The sequence below is a fragment of the Bubalus kerabau genome, chromosome 1 (assembly GCF_029407905.1).
Source record: "Bubalus kerabau isolate K-KA32 ecotype Philippines breed swamp buffalo chromosome 1, PCC_UOA_SB_1v2, whole genome shotgun sequence".
Taxonomy (NCBI): domain Eukaryota; kingdom Metazoa; phylum Chordata; class Mammalia; order Artiodactyla; family Bovidae; genus Bubalus; species Bubalus kerabau.
The window spans coordinates 168,890,979-168,907,219 of NC_073624.1; the positions used below are offsets into that span (position 1 = coordinate 168,890,979).

Below are 16,241 nucleotides of genomic sequence, written 5' to 3' on the forward strand. Positions count from 1 at the left end.
CTACACTGACGAGCACAATCTAAATTTCATTTGTGATGCCCACACCAAGTGCCTGAAGGGAAAGCGGACTGCCAAGTGGGAGAGCACCCTTCTCAGCCAAGACCCTCCCCTGGGCTGAGTGCATCTTTTTCTCAAGATGCAGGGCCAGGTGAGTTTACTAAACAGACAGTAAGGGAGTCCTAGGGCTAGAAGGGCACTCATGGTCACTCAGGGCAGAGAGAGGAGTGAGAAAACACTCACAGCCCAGCAGGATAGAGACCTGCCCAGGATGGTATGGGACTATGTCATCCCTTAGTCTGACCCATCTCTGCAAGAATCACAGACTGTTATCACAGAGAACGAACTGATGGTTGCAGGGCGGGAAGGATGGGGGAAGGGGTAGTTAAGGAGTTTGGACATGTATACACTGCTGTATTTAAACTGGGTAACCAACAAGGATCTACCATTTAGCACATGGAACTCTGCTCAATGCTATGCGGTAGCCTGGATGGGAGGGGAGTTTGGGGGAGAATGGATACATGTACAAGAATGGCTGAGTCCCTTCATGTTCACCTGAATCTATCACAACGTTGTTAATCGACTACAGCCCAATACAAAGTAAAAGCTGAAAAAAATCATTGACTGTTAGATGTGGGTCCAGGTCGACCTGGGCAGTGCGGGCCCAGCCCCCCCAGCACTGCTCCTGGGGCCACTCCACCCATCCTCAAGGTCTTGTCCTGACTTCTCCCTTCTCAAGTGAGTCTTCCTGACTATACAGGCTAGACCAGGCTTACTGTTACATCCTCAGGTTGCTCACGATTCTTTTTCTTCCTAACATTTATCCAAACTGCAAATAAATCATTATTTATGTGACTATTGATTAATCCTAACACCTTGCAAAACTGTAGGTTTCATGAGGATGGTGATCATGCCTGATTTGCCTCCAGTTGTCACCTCAGAGATGAATTCCAATCTTGGCATGTAACGGGTTTTCAATAAATAATTGGTGGACAAATGAACAAAAGTGATATGAAAAGAATGGGTGTTGGTTTCAAGCAAACCTGGACTCGTTCTGGGTGACATTTAGAAAGTAGCTGAGCCTCTCTGGACCTGAGTTTTCTCTCCTGGAAAGTGGGTATGTTGCAGGAAGGGGGACCCCTTCCAGGGCCCAAAAGTGGGCTCCTGCCCAACACTCAGAAGTGAATTGTCCGAGGAGACACATGTGCTGACAAAGCAAGAGATTTTATTGGGAAAGGGCACCCGGGTGGAGAGCAGTAGGTAAGGGAACCCAGGAGAACAGCTCTGACACGTGGCTCGCAGTCTCGGGTTTTATGGTGATGGGATTAGTTTCCAGGTTGTCCTTAGCCAGTCATTCTGACTCAGAGTCCTTCCTGGTGGTGCAAGCCTTGTTCAGCCAAGATGGACACCAGCAAGAAGGACTCGGAGGTGGTTGGACACACAGTGTTAGACCTTTCCTGAACTCCCCCGGTGGGTGGTGGCTTATTAGTTCTGTGTCCCTGACCAAGACCTCCTGTCGTAAAACAACTCATCAAATGGTCACTATGGTGCCTGGCCGGGGGGGCGGCTTCAGTCATTGTGCATCCCCTGAGAGGTACAGTAAAATCTATATCGCAGCCATGTTGAAAGATTTATATACCCAGCATGTACCAACCACTGAATAAATGTTAATTCCTTCATCCTTCTATTTTAAAGTTGAAAATACAGAATAACCCTCTTCTTTCATGATCACATTTCAATAAAGAGCAGCTCACTGCTCCATCTACCTGCTTCTCTTTCCGAGGTCTTATCAAACCGTCTCAGCCTGGGCCCTCCCTCATCCTTCCCTGAGGCTGCTCTCCAACTTGCCTGTGATCCCCACTCAGCTCCTCCTGGCCTCTGGTGAGCAGTGAAACATTAGTAAATGATTGATCCAAAATAGTCTGGGAGGAGACATCTCAGTACTAATGACTCTGCCCCAAAGACCTCTTTCAGGCCCTAAGTCCTCACCTATCGAAACTACCTCCTGGCTTCTTGAATACCACTTCCTGTTTCTTTCACTGCCCCCTTGGATCCCTCCTGTGGTGGCCGACTCCTTTCTCATTCCCTCTCTCGCTAGATTTTCCTCTCCCTTCTTCCCCTCTCCTCTCCTCTCCTTGCTTTGACTCTCCCTGGGTAAAACACCTCCTAACGCAGGCCTTGGGTTACACGGTGGTGCCTTGGCCTTCCACATCTGTGTCCCCAGCCTGGATCTCCCTCTTGAGCATTGGAACCATCTAAGCAAGTATTCAGCACTGAGTTCCAATGGACACCTTGAAAGAATACCATCCAAACTTAGCTTTGCACAGTCCTTCGCCAGAGTTCTTGTACCTCCTGTGTCCCTCTCGGGGTTATTGGTTTTATCATTCTCTCAGGAGCCTGAACTTGGAAATGTGGTGCCTGGACCCTCTCCATCTTTCCTCATGACAGTATTGCTATCAGAGAACATTTTTTAAAGCAGAAGTCAACATCATGCCCCTCGCCTCACCCAGGCATCTTCAGTCCCTTCCTCAGCATCGTCTCTCCCCTCCCACATGGTGTCTGGCACTAATCAACATCCTTCCTTCCCTCACTCACTTTACACGGCCCAGACCCAGCCTGGCATCCTGTGCAGAAACTCTACTTCCTGCAGAGCCCGGCCTGCGGCTCGGCTCTGTGTCTGGGGTCCTCTCGTCAGGGCTGGGGAGGAGGAGGGAGCCCAGAAACAGCTTTGCTGCTGCCACTGCACCTCCCTCTCAGCCCCTGGGCCTGCTGGTGACCCCCTAGACACGCCCCACGCTTTCCCACCTCTGCTATTGCCTTATCAGCCTTGACCTCTGAAAAGCCCTTCTTTAACCTCAAAGAACCAACTTATTTATCCTTCAAGGTGTGACTCAAATGACAGACAGAACTTTGAAATCTTCTGCAGCTCTAACAGACTAAACTGTCTCACAATCTGAAAGCATTTGTGAGCACCTTCCCGTCTCCCTACTCTTGGTGTCTAGTGGTCTCCCCAGATAAATCACAATCTCTAGAGTGTGCTTTGCTGGGTTGTGTGTTTCTCCCCATCTCCATCAGAGGCCTCTACATGGAGTGGGTACCCAATGGCTATTTGGACAACCACTGAGCCACTCAAGGCCATCGGTCAGGTACCCAGGCTACCTGAGTAGGGCTTTCCCCTTCCTGCTGGGCCCATGAGCCCACATGTTCTTGGGGCCTCTCAGAAGCACACCCCAAGGGGGCTCAGTCTCAAGGCTTGGGTGGCTGACCTCTGGCCATCACACCCGGGGGGAGAGACACATCACAACCCACATGGGATGCTCCCGTGTCCCATAACAGCAGTCCCAACTCAAGCAAACTTCAGTAAATGTGTAACTTGACTGTGTGCCAGTTCCCTGTCAGCGGCAACAGTGCATCGATCACCCTGGATTCCTGGAAGCAGGCCCATCCTAAGAGTCGCCTGGCCTGGCATTTGTCCCTCTAGTTGGGAGGCTGCTGAGGCCTCCACCCCCACGGCCTGGCCAAGTCATGTAAACACCCTCCCCCCGGCCTGAGCACAGGACGCTCTGGGAACCGCTCCATCCCCACCCCTCAGACATAAATAGGGCCTCAGTGGCCCAGCCAGAGGAAGAGGCCATCCTGTTTTGAGGAGGAGAGCAGAAGGTGAGTGGGGGCCCTCTCCACACACACCCCTCCCCAGCTCTCTTCATGCGGCTGCCTTGTTTGCTGGTAGGAGAAAGCTGGGCGCTGTGGTCGACAGGTATGGGAGAGAGCTGCTGGAAGCCGGTGGCTAAATTGCACCCAGGAACCAGGGGACAGTGGTGACCTGGGCTGCAGGCGACATTACCACTGCAGACTCAGAGGGTGCCTCTCCCCTAGGCACGGGCTGTCCCTCCCCTGAGCATATCATGGGTCTCACCAGAGGAACTGCTCCCTTCAGCAGCAGGCAGGCTGGCCAGGTCCTCCGCTCTCTCTGAGCAGGACTGGGTGCTAGGGGGCCAGCGCAGAAGGAGTCCCCTGGGTCCTCCTCCAGCCAGAGGACAAGCAAGGCTTGTGCAGGCAGTGGAGCTGGGGAGAAGGGCAGGCTCAGTGAGCCTGGGTCTGCGTCCCCACAGGGCTCAGGGGAGCAGTGGTCTATTTTCCTGCCACTCTTCTGAGGCAGCGCTGGCTCTGGTCCTGGGTTCAAGGCCCGGGTCTGAGCGGTCAACCTCATCACTCTGTCTCCTGAGCCTTGGTTTGCTTATCTGTAAAGTGGAACCAACGGCAGTGCCTGGTCTCCCTTCCTCGGGAACTATGCTATAAATTAAGGGTGCCAGTACAACCTGAGAGTGCTTTCTAAGCTTTAGAGTAAACTAAAGAGACACAGTCTTGTTCAAAAGTCGTATAGATCAGTGCTTAAGTGTGTGGAGTATGGAGTCAGGGGCTCTAGGTTCGAATAGTAGAGTTCGAACTTGCTGTGTGAACTTGAGCAAGTCTCCGAACTACTCTCTTCATGTGCAGGACAGCATCATCTAGCCACCACTTATTGTATTTTGGGGAATGTGGGACACATCAGTAAGCAAAACAGAGCAAGAACCTCAGTCTTACAGGATTTGCATGTGTGTGGAAGGAGACAGGCGATAAATGCCAAGCATAAGAAACACATGAGTAACTCAGTGATCAGAGCTGCAGGTGGCTAGCGCCACAGGGCGAGGAGAGGAGGGCAGGAGGAGTGAGTCCAGAGTGCCGGGCGTGGAGGGCCAGTGGAAGGGCGCAGCCGGCGGTGGGGAGGCCCAGACAGGAAGGTAGGCTGCTGTGAGGGCTCAGACTTGACCCTGACGCCCCTGAAACCGTGAGCAGCCTTGCACTTGGTTTGCTACCGTCCTCATTAGCCTTGAGCACAAGCCCTGAGATGTAAGAAGCCTCGCAGGAGAGGCTGGTCGAGGGGGGGGCCAGGTGTAGGCGGGTGGAAGAGAAAATCCAAGGCGTGGCTGTCGGGCTGGGAGGCTGTGTCCTGACTTAGCACCTAGGCCAGTGAGACCGATCACAACTGAGAGCAAACAACAGCCTCTGTTCTACCTGGCAAATCTCCTGAAATGGGTCTGGGCCTGAAGGCAGCTGGGAGGCAGCTGGCCCAGGCCCCTTAGGCCTGCTCCTGAAGGATTCTCCACACTCAGGCCCTGCCAGTCTCCCCAGGAGTGGTGTCAACGGGAAACTTAGGCCTGCCTGACAGGAAGGCCTTTAAAGAGAGAAGTTTCTGTCCTTTTCTTCCGTGTTGTGTAACTCCTTGTGGGAACAGTGGGTGGAGTCATACAGCTTGTAAGGGGAGTAGGTGGGGGTTAAGATTAGAGGTCAGAGTTCCCTTGGCAATTTGACACTTAGAGCAGAGTGAGTACACACGCGCGTCAGCCAGAGGCCCTCGCCAGGCAGCTGCAGTCACCACACCTGACCAGGCGTGCGTGGGTGTGCAGGAACCAGCTAGGCTTCGAGGTGACCTGGAATTGATGGTGATGTACTGTAGCTCCAAGGAGCCCTAGCTCTGGGAGGGCAGGGGAGAGTGAGGAGGGAAATGGGAAGGCCGAGCGGTTACCTGGTAGTACGGCACTCCCCTCCCCTCAAAATGAAGGAGGTGTCATATAAAAACTGCTAGAGCTGAATGAACCCATAAAGGGCATATTCATCTCTCAGGGAGAACCATCACAGAAAAAGCCAGCAGAGCTGACCCAGGAGCCTTTTCTCCCAGGAGCTCAGCCCACGCCCGTTCTTTTGGCTGGAAGTGAGGCTGAGGCAGAGGTGCCGAGTCCCACCCCACCTGCCCCAGGTGAGGCAGGCGGAGGTTCTACTCTGCCGCGCCTCCCGGGAGAACTGGGCACAGGCCAGTGAAATCTGACTGTTGATGGATGGGCTTGGGCACAGATGACTTGGAGTCCCTCGGAGATCTACTCCGCAAGGCGGGTGCGAGCTAGCGAGGGGTTGAGACAGGCAGGGATGTCTGGGCTTCCCCAGGTTGAGTCTATGGTGCTTAATTCCAGCTGCATATTAGAACCACCGGTAGACTAAAAACCCTTTCTCAGACCCTTCCCAGGGTCAGTTAATTGGCATCTCTGGAGGTGAGACTCAGATTGTTGGTTTCTCAGGCTTTCTGGGTGAGTCCTGTGAGCACCGGGATGGAGAATACCCTATGAGAGTAAAGTAGGTTGGAATCGGATCTCTGTTACATCCTTGCTGTAACATGAGCTTGGGGATGTTTCTCTGTATCTCAGAACTCCCCTTTCTGTGTCTGCAAAGAAGTGAAACAATCTTAGCTTACGTGACACGTTAGACTGGATAATCTTTGGGAAAGAGCTTTTGTGAACTGTCATGTGCCAAACAAATGTGAGATCTCCATTCTAAATTATACACCTCAGCTGGGGAAATGGGAACATTCCCCACACAGCTGGGTTATTTTCTTGTCAGGCTAATTTGTAACACAGGACAAACCTCTATGAGAGCTGGTCTTGTATCCCAATGATTCACCACCTACCCTAGGGCTTGGAGCCCCACAAAGACCCCTGCTGCCCCGCATTTTGTTCTTTGGGGAAAATTTATAGCCTTGAACAGGTGGGCATATTGGTGTTATGGGCTGCCACCACAGAGCCACAGACTGGAGTCTTACACAGAAGAAATCTGTATTCTCATGATTCTGGAGGCTGGTAGTTCAAGAACAAGGTGTTGACAGGGTTGGTTTCTCCAAGGCTTCTTTCCTTGGCTGCAGGTGGTCTCCTGGCCATCTTCCCCTTGTAATTTCATGCGGTTCTCCCTCTGTCCTGATCTCCTCTTCTTATAAGGACACCGGTCAGCCTGGATTAATGCCCATCCTAAAGGCCTCATTTAACCTAAATTACCTCTTTAAAGACTGTTTCCAAATACAGTCACATTTTGAGGCACTAGGGGTCAGGACTTTGTTAACAAAAATAATCAATAAATAATCTATAAGAATAGACAACTGTTCTACTTGAGCCACACTGAGGCCTGTTGCAGAGAGACAGAGATTCAGGAAGCACTTGAGTCGTGTTCCACAAGACAGCAAAACAGAAGAGGCTTATGAAGGCGAGAACTGCAAAATTAGGTACGTTGTTTGTCAAGAACTAGGACTGGAACTGGCAAGAAGTAAGGGTGTTTGTTAAGCAAGGATTGGTTGGGGTTCAAAATGGTTGCATAGTTACAAGGGGAGACCTTGAGACCAGAAGGCTGCAGCTGGCAGCTAGGACTATGGTCTTGACTTTGTTATGGTTCAGAAAATTCAAGTTCTCAGTGATATATGAACATATCTGAAACAATATCCACAGTGGCCACCAGCTCCATTTTGGATAAACCAGAATGATTTCTCCATACTTCAGTATGTAAAAATTTCTTCCATCAACTTTGACATATGAATTTTTAAATTTCTGCATAACAACTATCATGATACTTTTTTTTTTACTCAAAGTGTTCCTTTAAAAATAAATTAAGATGCTTCCATATTTCTCTTTTGTTACATGTTTATGTAATTATTTACTGAAGCATCATACCACTAAAGTAAAAATGTATCAGCCGCTTACATATTCTTGACAAAAACACCTGCAATATTTTGTGAAAACATGTGTTTACGTTAAAAATAACCCCATTTCGTATTTTTCTTTAAAATCCACAAATGTCTTAATATTCAGACATCCTTACCACTTTAAACTTTAAACAAAATAAAACCCAAACCCAACCCTGAAATAAAGCCCCACAAAAGCACAGGTCAGCCCACGATGGTGTACTCACAACTGGAGCGTATCTGTAGATTCTTTTGCCCACTTTTCTCTTTGAAATTTACGAGACAGGGATGGATGTCTCATGTGCTGACTGGTTGCAGGGAATATTGCTGGAAGACACATAATAATCCCTTTTAACTCTTCACAAAATATTTCAGGATAGCAGAAGCAAGTGCCTGGTCAGAGATGGCTCCTGCTGGCCTGAGCCTAGGGGCTGCCATCCTTTGCCTCTTGGCCTGGGCTGGCCTGGCTGCTGGCGACCGGGTGTATGTACACCCCTTCCACCTCCTCGTCTACAGCAAGAGCAACTGTGACCAGCTGGAGAAACCCAATGTGGAGACACCTCCAGACCCAACTTTCACACCTGTACCCATTCAGACCAAGTCATCCGCAGTGGACGAACAGGCCCTGTGGGAACAGCTGGTTCGAGCCACTGAGAAGCTAGAGGCTGAAGATCGGCTGCGGGCCTCAGAGGTGGGGCTGCTGCTCAACTTCATGGGCTTCCACATGTACAAGACACTGAGCGAGACATGGAGTGTGGCCAGTGGGGCTGTGTTCTCCCCAGTGGCCCTCTTCAGCACCCTGACCTCTTTCTATGTGGGGGCCTTAGACCCCACGGCCAGCAGACTACAGGCATTCCTGGGTGTCCCTGGAGAGGGTCAGGGCTGCACCTCCCGGCTGGATGGCCACAAGGTCCTGTCCTCCCTGCAGACCATCCAGGGTCTTCTGGTCGCCCAGGGTGGGGCCAGCAGTCAGGCCAGGCTGCTCCTGTCCATGGTGGTTGGCCTGTTCACAGCCCCTGGCCTGCACCTGAAGCAGCCCTTTGTGCAGAGCCTCTCTTCCTTTGCCCCCATCACTCTCCCGCGCTCGCTAGACTTGTCCACGGACCCAAATCTCGCTGCTGAGAAGATCAACAGGTTTATGCAGTCAGTGACAGGGTGGAACATGGGCAGACCCCTGACAGCGGTCAGCCCAGACAGCACCCTGCTCTTCAATGCCTACGTCCACTTCCAAGGTAAGGTCAGCCCTTGGCGGGGCTCTGCCCCTGGCCACTGCAGGAGGGTGGGAGTTCTTTCTGTATGAACTCACTGTGTAGCATCTCAGCTCAGCTGAGCAGGGCCATGCCTGGAGATGGGCAGGGAGGCAGATGAGCAAGTACCTGGGGCCAGCCTTACAGAGTACCAAGTGGCTGCCCCACTGGGCTCCTTGGATGAGCGTTATCTGAGCACTGGCCTCCCCATCTGCCACCCTACTATGTGCAGCTGCTATGCTGAATCCTTTTACTTTCATCACTGGATCCCCATGAGATGCAGTGAAGAGGTATGATTGCCCTTGTTTACCAGCGACGAACAAGACATAGACAAACAAAGTGACCGCTCCTGATGGCACAGCCACAAGCAGGGCCCTGGTTTCCAAACGCATATCTTGTGGCCCAGCTCCACACACAGAAGGGATGGGTTCCTGTCTGTTGAGGTCAAGGGATCTTGTCCTTGAGAAGTTCACTGTCCCATGCAAAAATAACTAGTTTGTCTGCTGGGATCATTTTCATATCATTCATTTGGAAATAATGATTGCGGACGTATTACTTGCAAGACTCTGAGCTGATGTCTCAGAGGGGAGAATAGGGAGACCGCACAAGCCCCAACTCAGCTTGCTGACTGTGGTTAACCAGAAAGCTGGATCCCACAGGCCAATGCCTCAGCCCCAGAGCTGAAGGCAAGCTGCTTTGTGCAGGTGCCTGGGGCTCAGAGTGCTTGGGGAAGAGTGTCACCTGGGAGAGGACAGAAGGAAGGCTGGGGAATGCTGCAAGACTGCAAAGGTCAGGGCGAGGAACCAGAACAGGGGTGATTTTGTTTGGCCTGAGTTCAGAGGGACAGAATGGGATCAGTGTTAGGCAAGGCCAGAGAGATGGGTCAAGGCCAGATTTTGAGACTTTGAATGTGTTAATGGGAGGTTGGAGTTGTGGGTGGCTGGGAGCTGGGCGCCAGGCATTCTGCTTAGAGGTCCCTGGCCTGTGCTATGGGGACTGGAGGCAGGAAGAGTGGTTGGAAGGTTATGCAATTGCTCAGCAAATGGTTCCAGGAACAAGACTCTGAAGTTCTGTGAATGGCTGGGTGGGCCAGGGAAGCTGTGTGTGAGGTCCCATCAATATATGCAACAAGTGGAACTGAGAGACAAGGACATCGGCGGCCGGAAGGCAGAACTGTGGGGACAGAGGAAGGTTGACCAGAATACAGTTGTTTTCTTACTCTGACAATAACCTGGAAGTCTGAAAAGCTACCAAGAAGAGGCAGCAGGTTGCCCCCTGGAGCAAGAGGAAGGTGACAGCCCAGGATCGCACAGATCCTGGCACTGACAGGTCTTGGGAGCAGCGTCCAGTCAGGGACCCTGTAGCTGAGGGTGGCTGCACCCCACGTAGGACCAAGGCGGCCCCTGGGCTGACCCAAGAGTCACTAACAGGTACCCAGGAGGAGAGCTCATTGAGAAAGGCCTACTTCCCAAAAGGCAGAGTCAGAGAGAGCCACTGGCCTCAGAAATGGGCCACCCCTGTTGTCCTAACCTGGCGAGATGTTCTTAATCTCTGGATGAGGACAGGATGCTGTGTGATGAGATGAGCAGAGTAGGCGGCAGCTACCCTCGTTTCAGACTCCCGTATCTTTTTGGAGGTAGCATCTTTTTCCCCATAAACTAACAAGCCTCCTGTCAGTCCTGTGGGCCAGCTTCTTGTGTGCAGCCCTCCTGCGAGCTGAACTTGCCTGAAGACACAGGGATCCCAGGCTAGAGGACAAGGTGGGGCTGGGGACCCTGCTACTCCTGTCTCCCAATACCTGGGCACCCTTCCCCAGCTCCCTACTCCCGCTCCTCGGAGAACTCACGGCCCTGACTCACTTAGTCACCTCTGCTCAGACCTCCAAGTGCCAGGTGCCCAGGGGCCACTCTGTGATGGGCTCATCCTCAACTTCACCTTGTTCTCCCAGGAACAATCACACAATGGGCCTTTCAAGGAGCTGGGCAGGCTGCAGAGGGAGGGGTGTGCTTGTGTGCCCAGAGGCTGCTATGGAGACAGCCCGAGAGACAGTGCTTTCAACAGTTTGCTCAATAGCTGAGTCAGCTGGCAGCTCAGCTCCATGACCCCAAGGCCACAGCCTACTGGCAGGGGTGTGAGGTGACAGAAGCCTTGCCCCTCCCCTCAAGGCCCAGCACAAAGGTTTTACACAGCTCACATCCACTGGTCATCCTGGGTCTCTAGCAGTGAGGGGTACCAAGAAATGTGAAGCAATTCTGTACAATGGCTTAATGGTGGATACGTCATTGTGTGTTTGTCTAAACCTGTAAAATGTCCAAGAGTGGACTCTGATGTGAACCATGGACTCTGGGTGATGACGATGTTCATCAGTGTTAACAAATGTGCCATTTAATGGAGCTGGTTGGGGGGAGGCTGTGTGTTGCTGGGGAGTAGCGGGTATACGGGAAATATCTGCACTTTCCTCTTAATTTTGCTGTGAACCCAGAACTTCTCTGAAAAATAGTGCGTTTTTTTTTTCTTCTTTTTTTTAAGTGAGCAGGGCAGAGCCCAGGTTTGGGGCCAGGACAGCTCTGGGTCTGAGTTTACCTGGTCTGTTAATAGTGGGGTAGGATTTTCCTCTGTGGGCCTCAGGTTGGGGCCTGGCGTGTTCTATGTTTTCAACATTGGCAGTTGGTGGATTTTGCAGGAGGAAGGCTTTGTTGGATGCCCTGGGGCTGGTGAAGTTGAGGGGCCAGGAAAGGGCAGAGCAGCCTGGGGCAGGGGGAGGGAGAGCCAGGAAGGAGGCTTTGGTGGTGGTGGAGGCTTTAGGGGCAGCCCTGCCCCTCTGCTCCACCAGAGCCCCGTGCTCTCCCTTACTCTTCCCTTCCTGTCTCCTGCCGGGTCCCTAGGAAAGATGAAGGGGTTCTCCCTGCTGCCAGGGCTCAAGGAGTTCTGGGTGGACAACACCACCTCGGTGTCAGTCCCCATGGTCTCTGGCACCGGCATCTTCCACTTCTGGAGCGACAGCCAGAACAACCTCTCCGTGACCCGCGTGCCCCTGAGTGCCAACACCTACCTGCTGCTCATCCAGCCGCACCACACCCCCGACCTGCGGAAGGTGGAGGCCCTCACCTTCCAGCACAACTTCCTGACCCGAATGAAGAACCTCTCTCCTCGGTATGGCTCCTGGAAACTGCTTGGACCCTCCTGGGCTGCCCCCCCCACCCTGGAGAGCGGGGATCTGCCCAGGGAGTGGGGGCGCTTGGGTGGGCAAGGGCGCAGTGTCGGCTGAGCCTTGGGTGCCCAGCAGGCAGGGGGCGGGCTGGTGGGAAAGGTGAGTAGAGGCCTGCGCACCCCCACAAAGCACCCCCTCCAGGCACGGACTCAGCTCTTCTCATCTTCTCTCTCTGGGCGCAGGAGAGGTAGGGAGGACGATCCACCCGCCTTGTGCTGACACTGAGCTGCAGGCTTGGGAGGCCCACATCCAGGGCCTGCTCTGAGACAGGCACTGAGGCGCACAGGGGGCCTCCAGAGGTCAACACTTTTTAAGTCATTCAAAAAGACTGTGATAGACATGTAACATAAAATCGATCACCTGAGCAATTTTTAAGTGTTCATCAACATGACATCAATACCTTCATGTTTTTGTGCTATCCACCATCCATCTTCAGAAACTTTTACCCTTCCCAAACTGGAACTCTGTGCCCAGTAAACACTAACTCCTTATTTCCCCTCCCCTGGCCCGACAGCCACCCTTCTGCTCTCTGTCTCCATGTGCTGACTCCTCGGTGTACCTCCAATAGTGGTATGCCACGTAGTATTTGGCCTTTTGTGTTGGGTTTATTTCTCTTAGCGTTGTGTCCTCAAGGCTCATCCATATTGTATCTTGTGTCAGATTTTCCTTCCTTTTTAAGGCTAAATAGTATTCCATTGTGTGTATCTGCCACCTTCCGTGTATCCATCCATCCACTGATGGGACACTTGGGTCCCTTCTACCTTTGGGGGCTGTGAATAGACTGCTATGGACATGGTGTGCTGACAGCCACGTACAGTCACTGGAAACATCGATGGGCTCTCAGGGATGCCCAAGGAAGGCAGGGCTTCTGTGTGGAGGTGAACTGGCCTGACCTAAGTGACACAGCCAGAGGCTGACCTTGTGCCTGCCCCGCCCCTTTCCCTCCCACGGGGAGCTCGCCACTGCACTGGAAGGTAATGAGACAGGACGTTATTTTAGAGGGCAGCATTTGGGGATTACCCACTGAGTGTGCTTTCAGTGCAGCCAACCGAAAAAAGGAACAGGAGATAGAACTCACAACTATTCACATCAATCCCTCAGAGAGCCCCACTGTTGAATTTTGTACCTCCCTTTCATAGTATTTCAAAGAAAATGAAAGCTCATTAGTGTATTTATTGCTGAAAGTTTTCCCAAGACACCCTAGCTGAGTGAGCATGGCAACAGGTCCTTGTTCAGGAGCACATGCTTCCCATGTCTTCTGTGAGCCCAGCGTGCCCCAGGGCCTCACACTGTGAGACACCCTTGGTAACCATGTGTCGTCTCCCCAGGGCCATCCACCTGACCATGCCCCAGCTGACACTGAAAGCGTCCTATGACCTGCAGGACCTGCTTGCCCAGGCCAAGCTGCCTACCCTGCTGGGCGCTGAGGCAAACCTGGGCAAAATCAGCGATGCCAACCTTAGAGTTGGAAAGGTACTGGGCGGGTGGCATCCATGCCTGCCGTGGGCTCTGTGTGCTCGTGGAGTGGGAGGCACGGGTGAGAGGGACACAGAGGAGGTGTCACTGAGGGGGTGGGCTGGGGGGTTGGGTAGAGGCAGTTAGGATGGACAGGTGTGAGCGCGTGGCCAGGAGGCTGTTGGCCCAGGGTGGGGGAGAAGTGACCAGCGCTCTCTGGGTCTTCCCAGGGACAGCTGGAGAGCAGCGAAACCCTCCCCTGCATGTGTTCGCGGCTCTGCACAGCCAGGCCTCGCCTTGGGTCCTCTCCAGATCCTACAGCAGGGTCAGGACTAGGGCCTGGAGAGCAGAGCCTTTAGGCTGGCCGCTGGCCCTGGCACTCAGCTCCTGGCTTCAGGGAAGCACACAGCAGTGGACGGACTGTCCCAGGAGCACAGGGGTGATGCAACCCCACAGCTGAGAAGTGCTTAATGCTGGGAGGGTGGGAAGTGGGGCTGGCTCACAGTCCTGGCCCCGGAGCCCTCTGTGCTCTTAGCAGAGGGGAAGCAAGCCCTGGCGGGCCAGGCGCCAGGGGCCAAAGACTCTGCCTGCCCAGGACAGCAGGGGAAAGTGGAGACGGGTGGGTTTTAGGGACACTTCGGAGAGGAGCTGTTGCATCCTGTGAGTTGGGTCAAGTGAGGGTGGGCAGGCTGGAGAATGGTCCCCCCTGGGGCCCAGGCCTTCAGGAATGACGCCTAGGCTCACTGCTTTGCAGGTGCTGAACAGCGTTCTTTTTGAACTAAAAGCAGATGGAGAGCAGGCCCCAGAGTCTCTCCCACAGCCGGCTGGGCCGGAGGCCTTGGAGGTGACCTTGAACAGCCCGTTCCTGTTGGCTGTCCTGGAGAGAAGCTCAGGCGCCCTGCACTTCCTGGGCCGCATGTCCCGCCCGCTGAGTGCTGAGTGAGGCCGCCACCCGCGTGTCGTGCCCCCGCTCGCTTCCACGGGTCCACCCGGAGCTGAGAGCAGCCGCTCCTCAGGAAACGTGCGTTGTGTACTGTGAGCAGCCTTTGGGTGGTAGTGCTGGATGCAGGGCCATGAGCCCCTGTTTTGCACGGGCCACTGCTTCTGATAAGAGTTTGAACACATCAGCTTGACTGTGAAACCAAAAATGGTTTCCTTTTTCACTGAGAACAAAATTGGGCATTAAAATTAAAACACCCCTTTCTCATTGCCCCAGGTTTACCTTTGGCTTATTGACGGTGCCGATGCCCTGCAAGTGGTCCCCCAATGCCTTCCTTTCTCTGGGTTTCTCTCTTCTCCCTTCCCCTGATACTTGCGGTTTCTGAAAAACACATTATGAAAAAAACACACGAGTCTGAATGTATGTTAATCCGTAACCCCTGGCTGATTATCCCTGTGCTACTAATGAATGTCTTGCAACAATAAACAACAAGAAACTTCCTTCACTTGGCAGCAGCAGCAGCATGTGAGGTGCAGCCGCTGCGCCAGCACAGGGCCTCTAGGACCTGCAGCCCTGCGTGCACGGGCTTTCAGGGAAGGCGCAGGCGGTCCTCAGCCTTGTCTGCAGAAATTCTGGGCAGTGCTGACCAGCTGCACAGACCCCGCTGGGCAAAACTGGGCGGGGGACAGCTGTCACTCGTCTCCTGGACCCCCCCATGGAGTGCTGTTCACACTGTGCCTGGAATCAGAAGGTGGAGAGAGAAATCGTCACCCATGAACATGGGCACATGTCCCCCTCAGTGGGGGCCCCAGCTTCTAAATCCTGGGGAGGAGGTGGGCCCCTGCTGTCTTGCCCTGACTGTGAAATGCGCAGAAGGCGCCTTCTCTCCCTCCCCTCCGTGAATACTCAGGGGCTAAGCGGGCCTGCAGTGCAGCGGCTACCGCAGGGCCCAAGGCGCAGGGCGGGGCAGGGCCGCTGGGAGGCAGGAGGGCTGGAAACGGGTGCGGTCGGCTTGTAGGAGCTGCTTAGTCTGGGCCATTGCAGCTATTCGAAGGGTTTGGCTCGTCCAGAGGGAGCTGTGAGGAGGGAAGCAGGGTCTGCAGCTGCACCAAGGCCAGCACAGGCCAGCATCTCAGGCTCTCTCCCTACACACCCAAGGGCCCCTTCTGCAGCTGAAAACCCTCTGCCTACGTTCCGACGTCAGGGGTGATGGCTGTCCTTCCCAGCCATCACCTGGGAAGCCTTTGAGGTGGCCCTCAGAGGCTTCTAGTCTGCTGCACCGGGAACGCGGGGCAGCATGGGATTGCTTAGGTGCAGGGATTCCAGAGACAGCGGCTGGCAGGAGTCCAGCTCCAACTTACTAACCCAGATCCAGTTATTAAGCCTCTCTGGGCCTCCCCATCCTTATTTGTAAAATGGGCAACGCTTGGGTGAATCAATGAATAATAACCACCAGTACATCATTGGACCTTAGTCCATGCAGAGTTCATGACCTCCACCCTGTCTACAAGTCCTGTTCCACAGAGCCACAGCAGGGATTGGGGTGCCTACCTGTGGGCAACTGTGGCGAGCTGAATCATGGCACGCAGACAGCCAGGCCCCCGGCCCTAGCATCCATGAACGTGATCTTAGATGGCAAGGGCGGCCTTGCAGCTGTGACTCAAGGCCCTGAGATGAGCTCCCCTGGGCTCTGGCGCGGCCTTAGTGCAGCCACAGCCACACTGTTAAGAGGGAGGAACAAAGAGACTGGAAGAGGACAAAGCAGTGACTCGGGGCCTCAGCGCAGGTTGTGAGCACAGCCCCAAGCCGCTTGGAAGGCAAGGACAGGACCCTCCCGTAGAGGCTCGTGGGAGC

At 53.6% G+C, this 16,241-nt stretch overlaps 1 protein-coding gene across 2 annotated transcripts; it reads left to right on the forward strand.

The window, feature by feature from the left end:
* Positions 1-3,601: 3,601 nt before the first annotated feature.
* AGT (angiotensinogen) lies at positions 3,602-14,883 on the forward strand. Of its 2 annotated transcripts, none has more exons than XM_055539040.1 (5): positions 3,602-3,657; positions 7,910-8,766; positions 11,667-11,934; positions 13,321-13,465; positions 14,202-14,883. In XM_055539040.1, the coding sequence occupies exons 2-5, from the start codon at positions 7,938-7,940 to the stop codon at positions 14,388-14,390; spliced, it is 1,431 nt and encodes a 476-aa protein (XP_055395015.1). In that variant the 5' UTR covers positions 3,602-3,657; positions 7,910-7,937; the 3' UTR covers positions 14,391-14,883. The 2 variants fall into 2 exon arrangements, with proteins under 2 accessions (XP_055395015.1, XP_055395014.1); XM_055539039.1 differs by lacking the exon at positions 3,602-3,657 and adding an exon at positions 3,664-7,081.
* The last annotated feature ends 1,358 nt before the right edge of the window (positions 14,884-16,241 follow it).

Bases quoted from the DNA above. Each gene is read 5' to 3' on its own strand.
- AGT (XM_055539040.1), top strand. From the start codon at position 7,938: ATGGCTCCTGCTGGCCTGAGCCTAGGGGCTGCCATCCTTTGCCTCTTG. The intron at 8,767-11,666 runs GTAAGGTCAGCC...CCGGGTCCCTAG, and splicing joins TGCCTACGTCCACTTCCAAG to GAAAGATGAAGGGGTTCTCC. The intron at 11,935-13,320 runs GTATGGCTCCTG...TCGTCTCCCCAG, and splicing joins ATGAAGAACCTCTCTCCTCG to GGCCATCCACCTGACCATGC.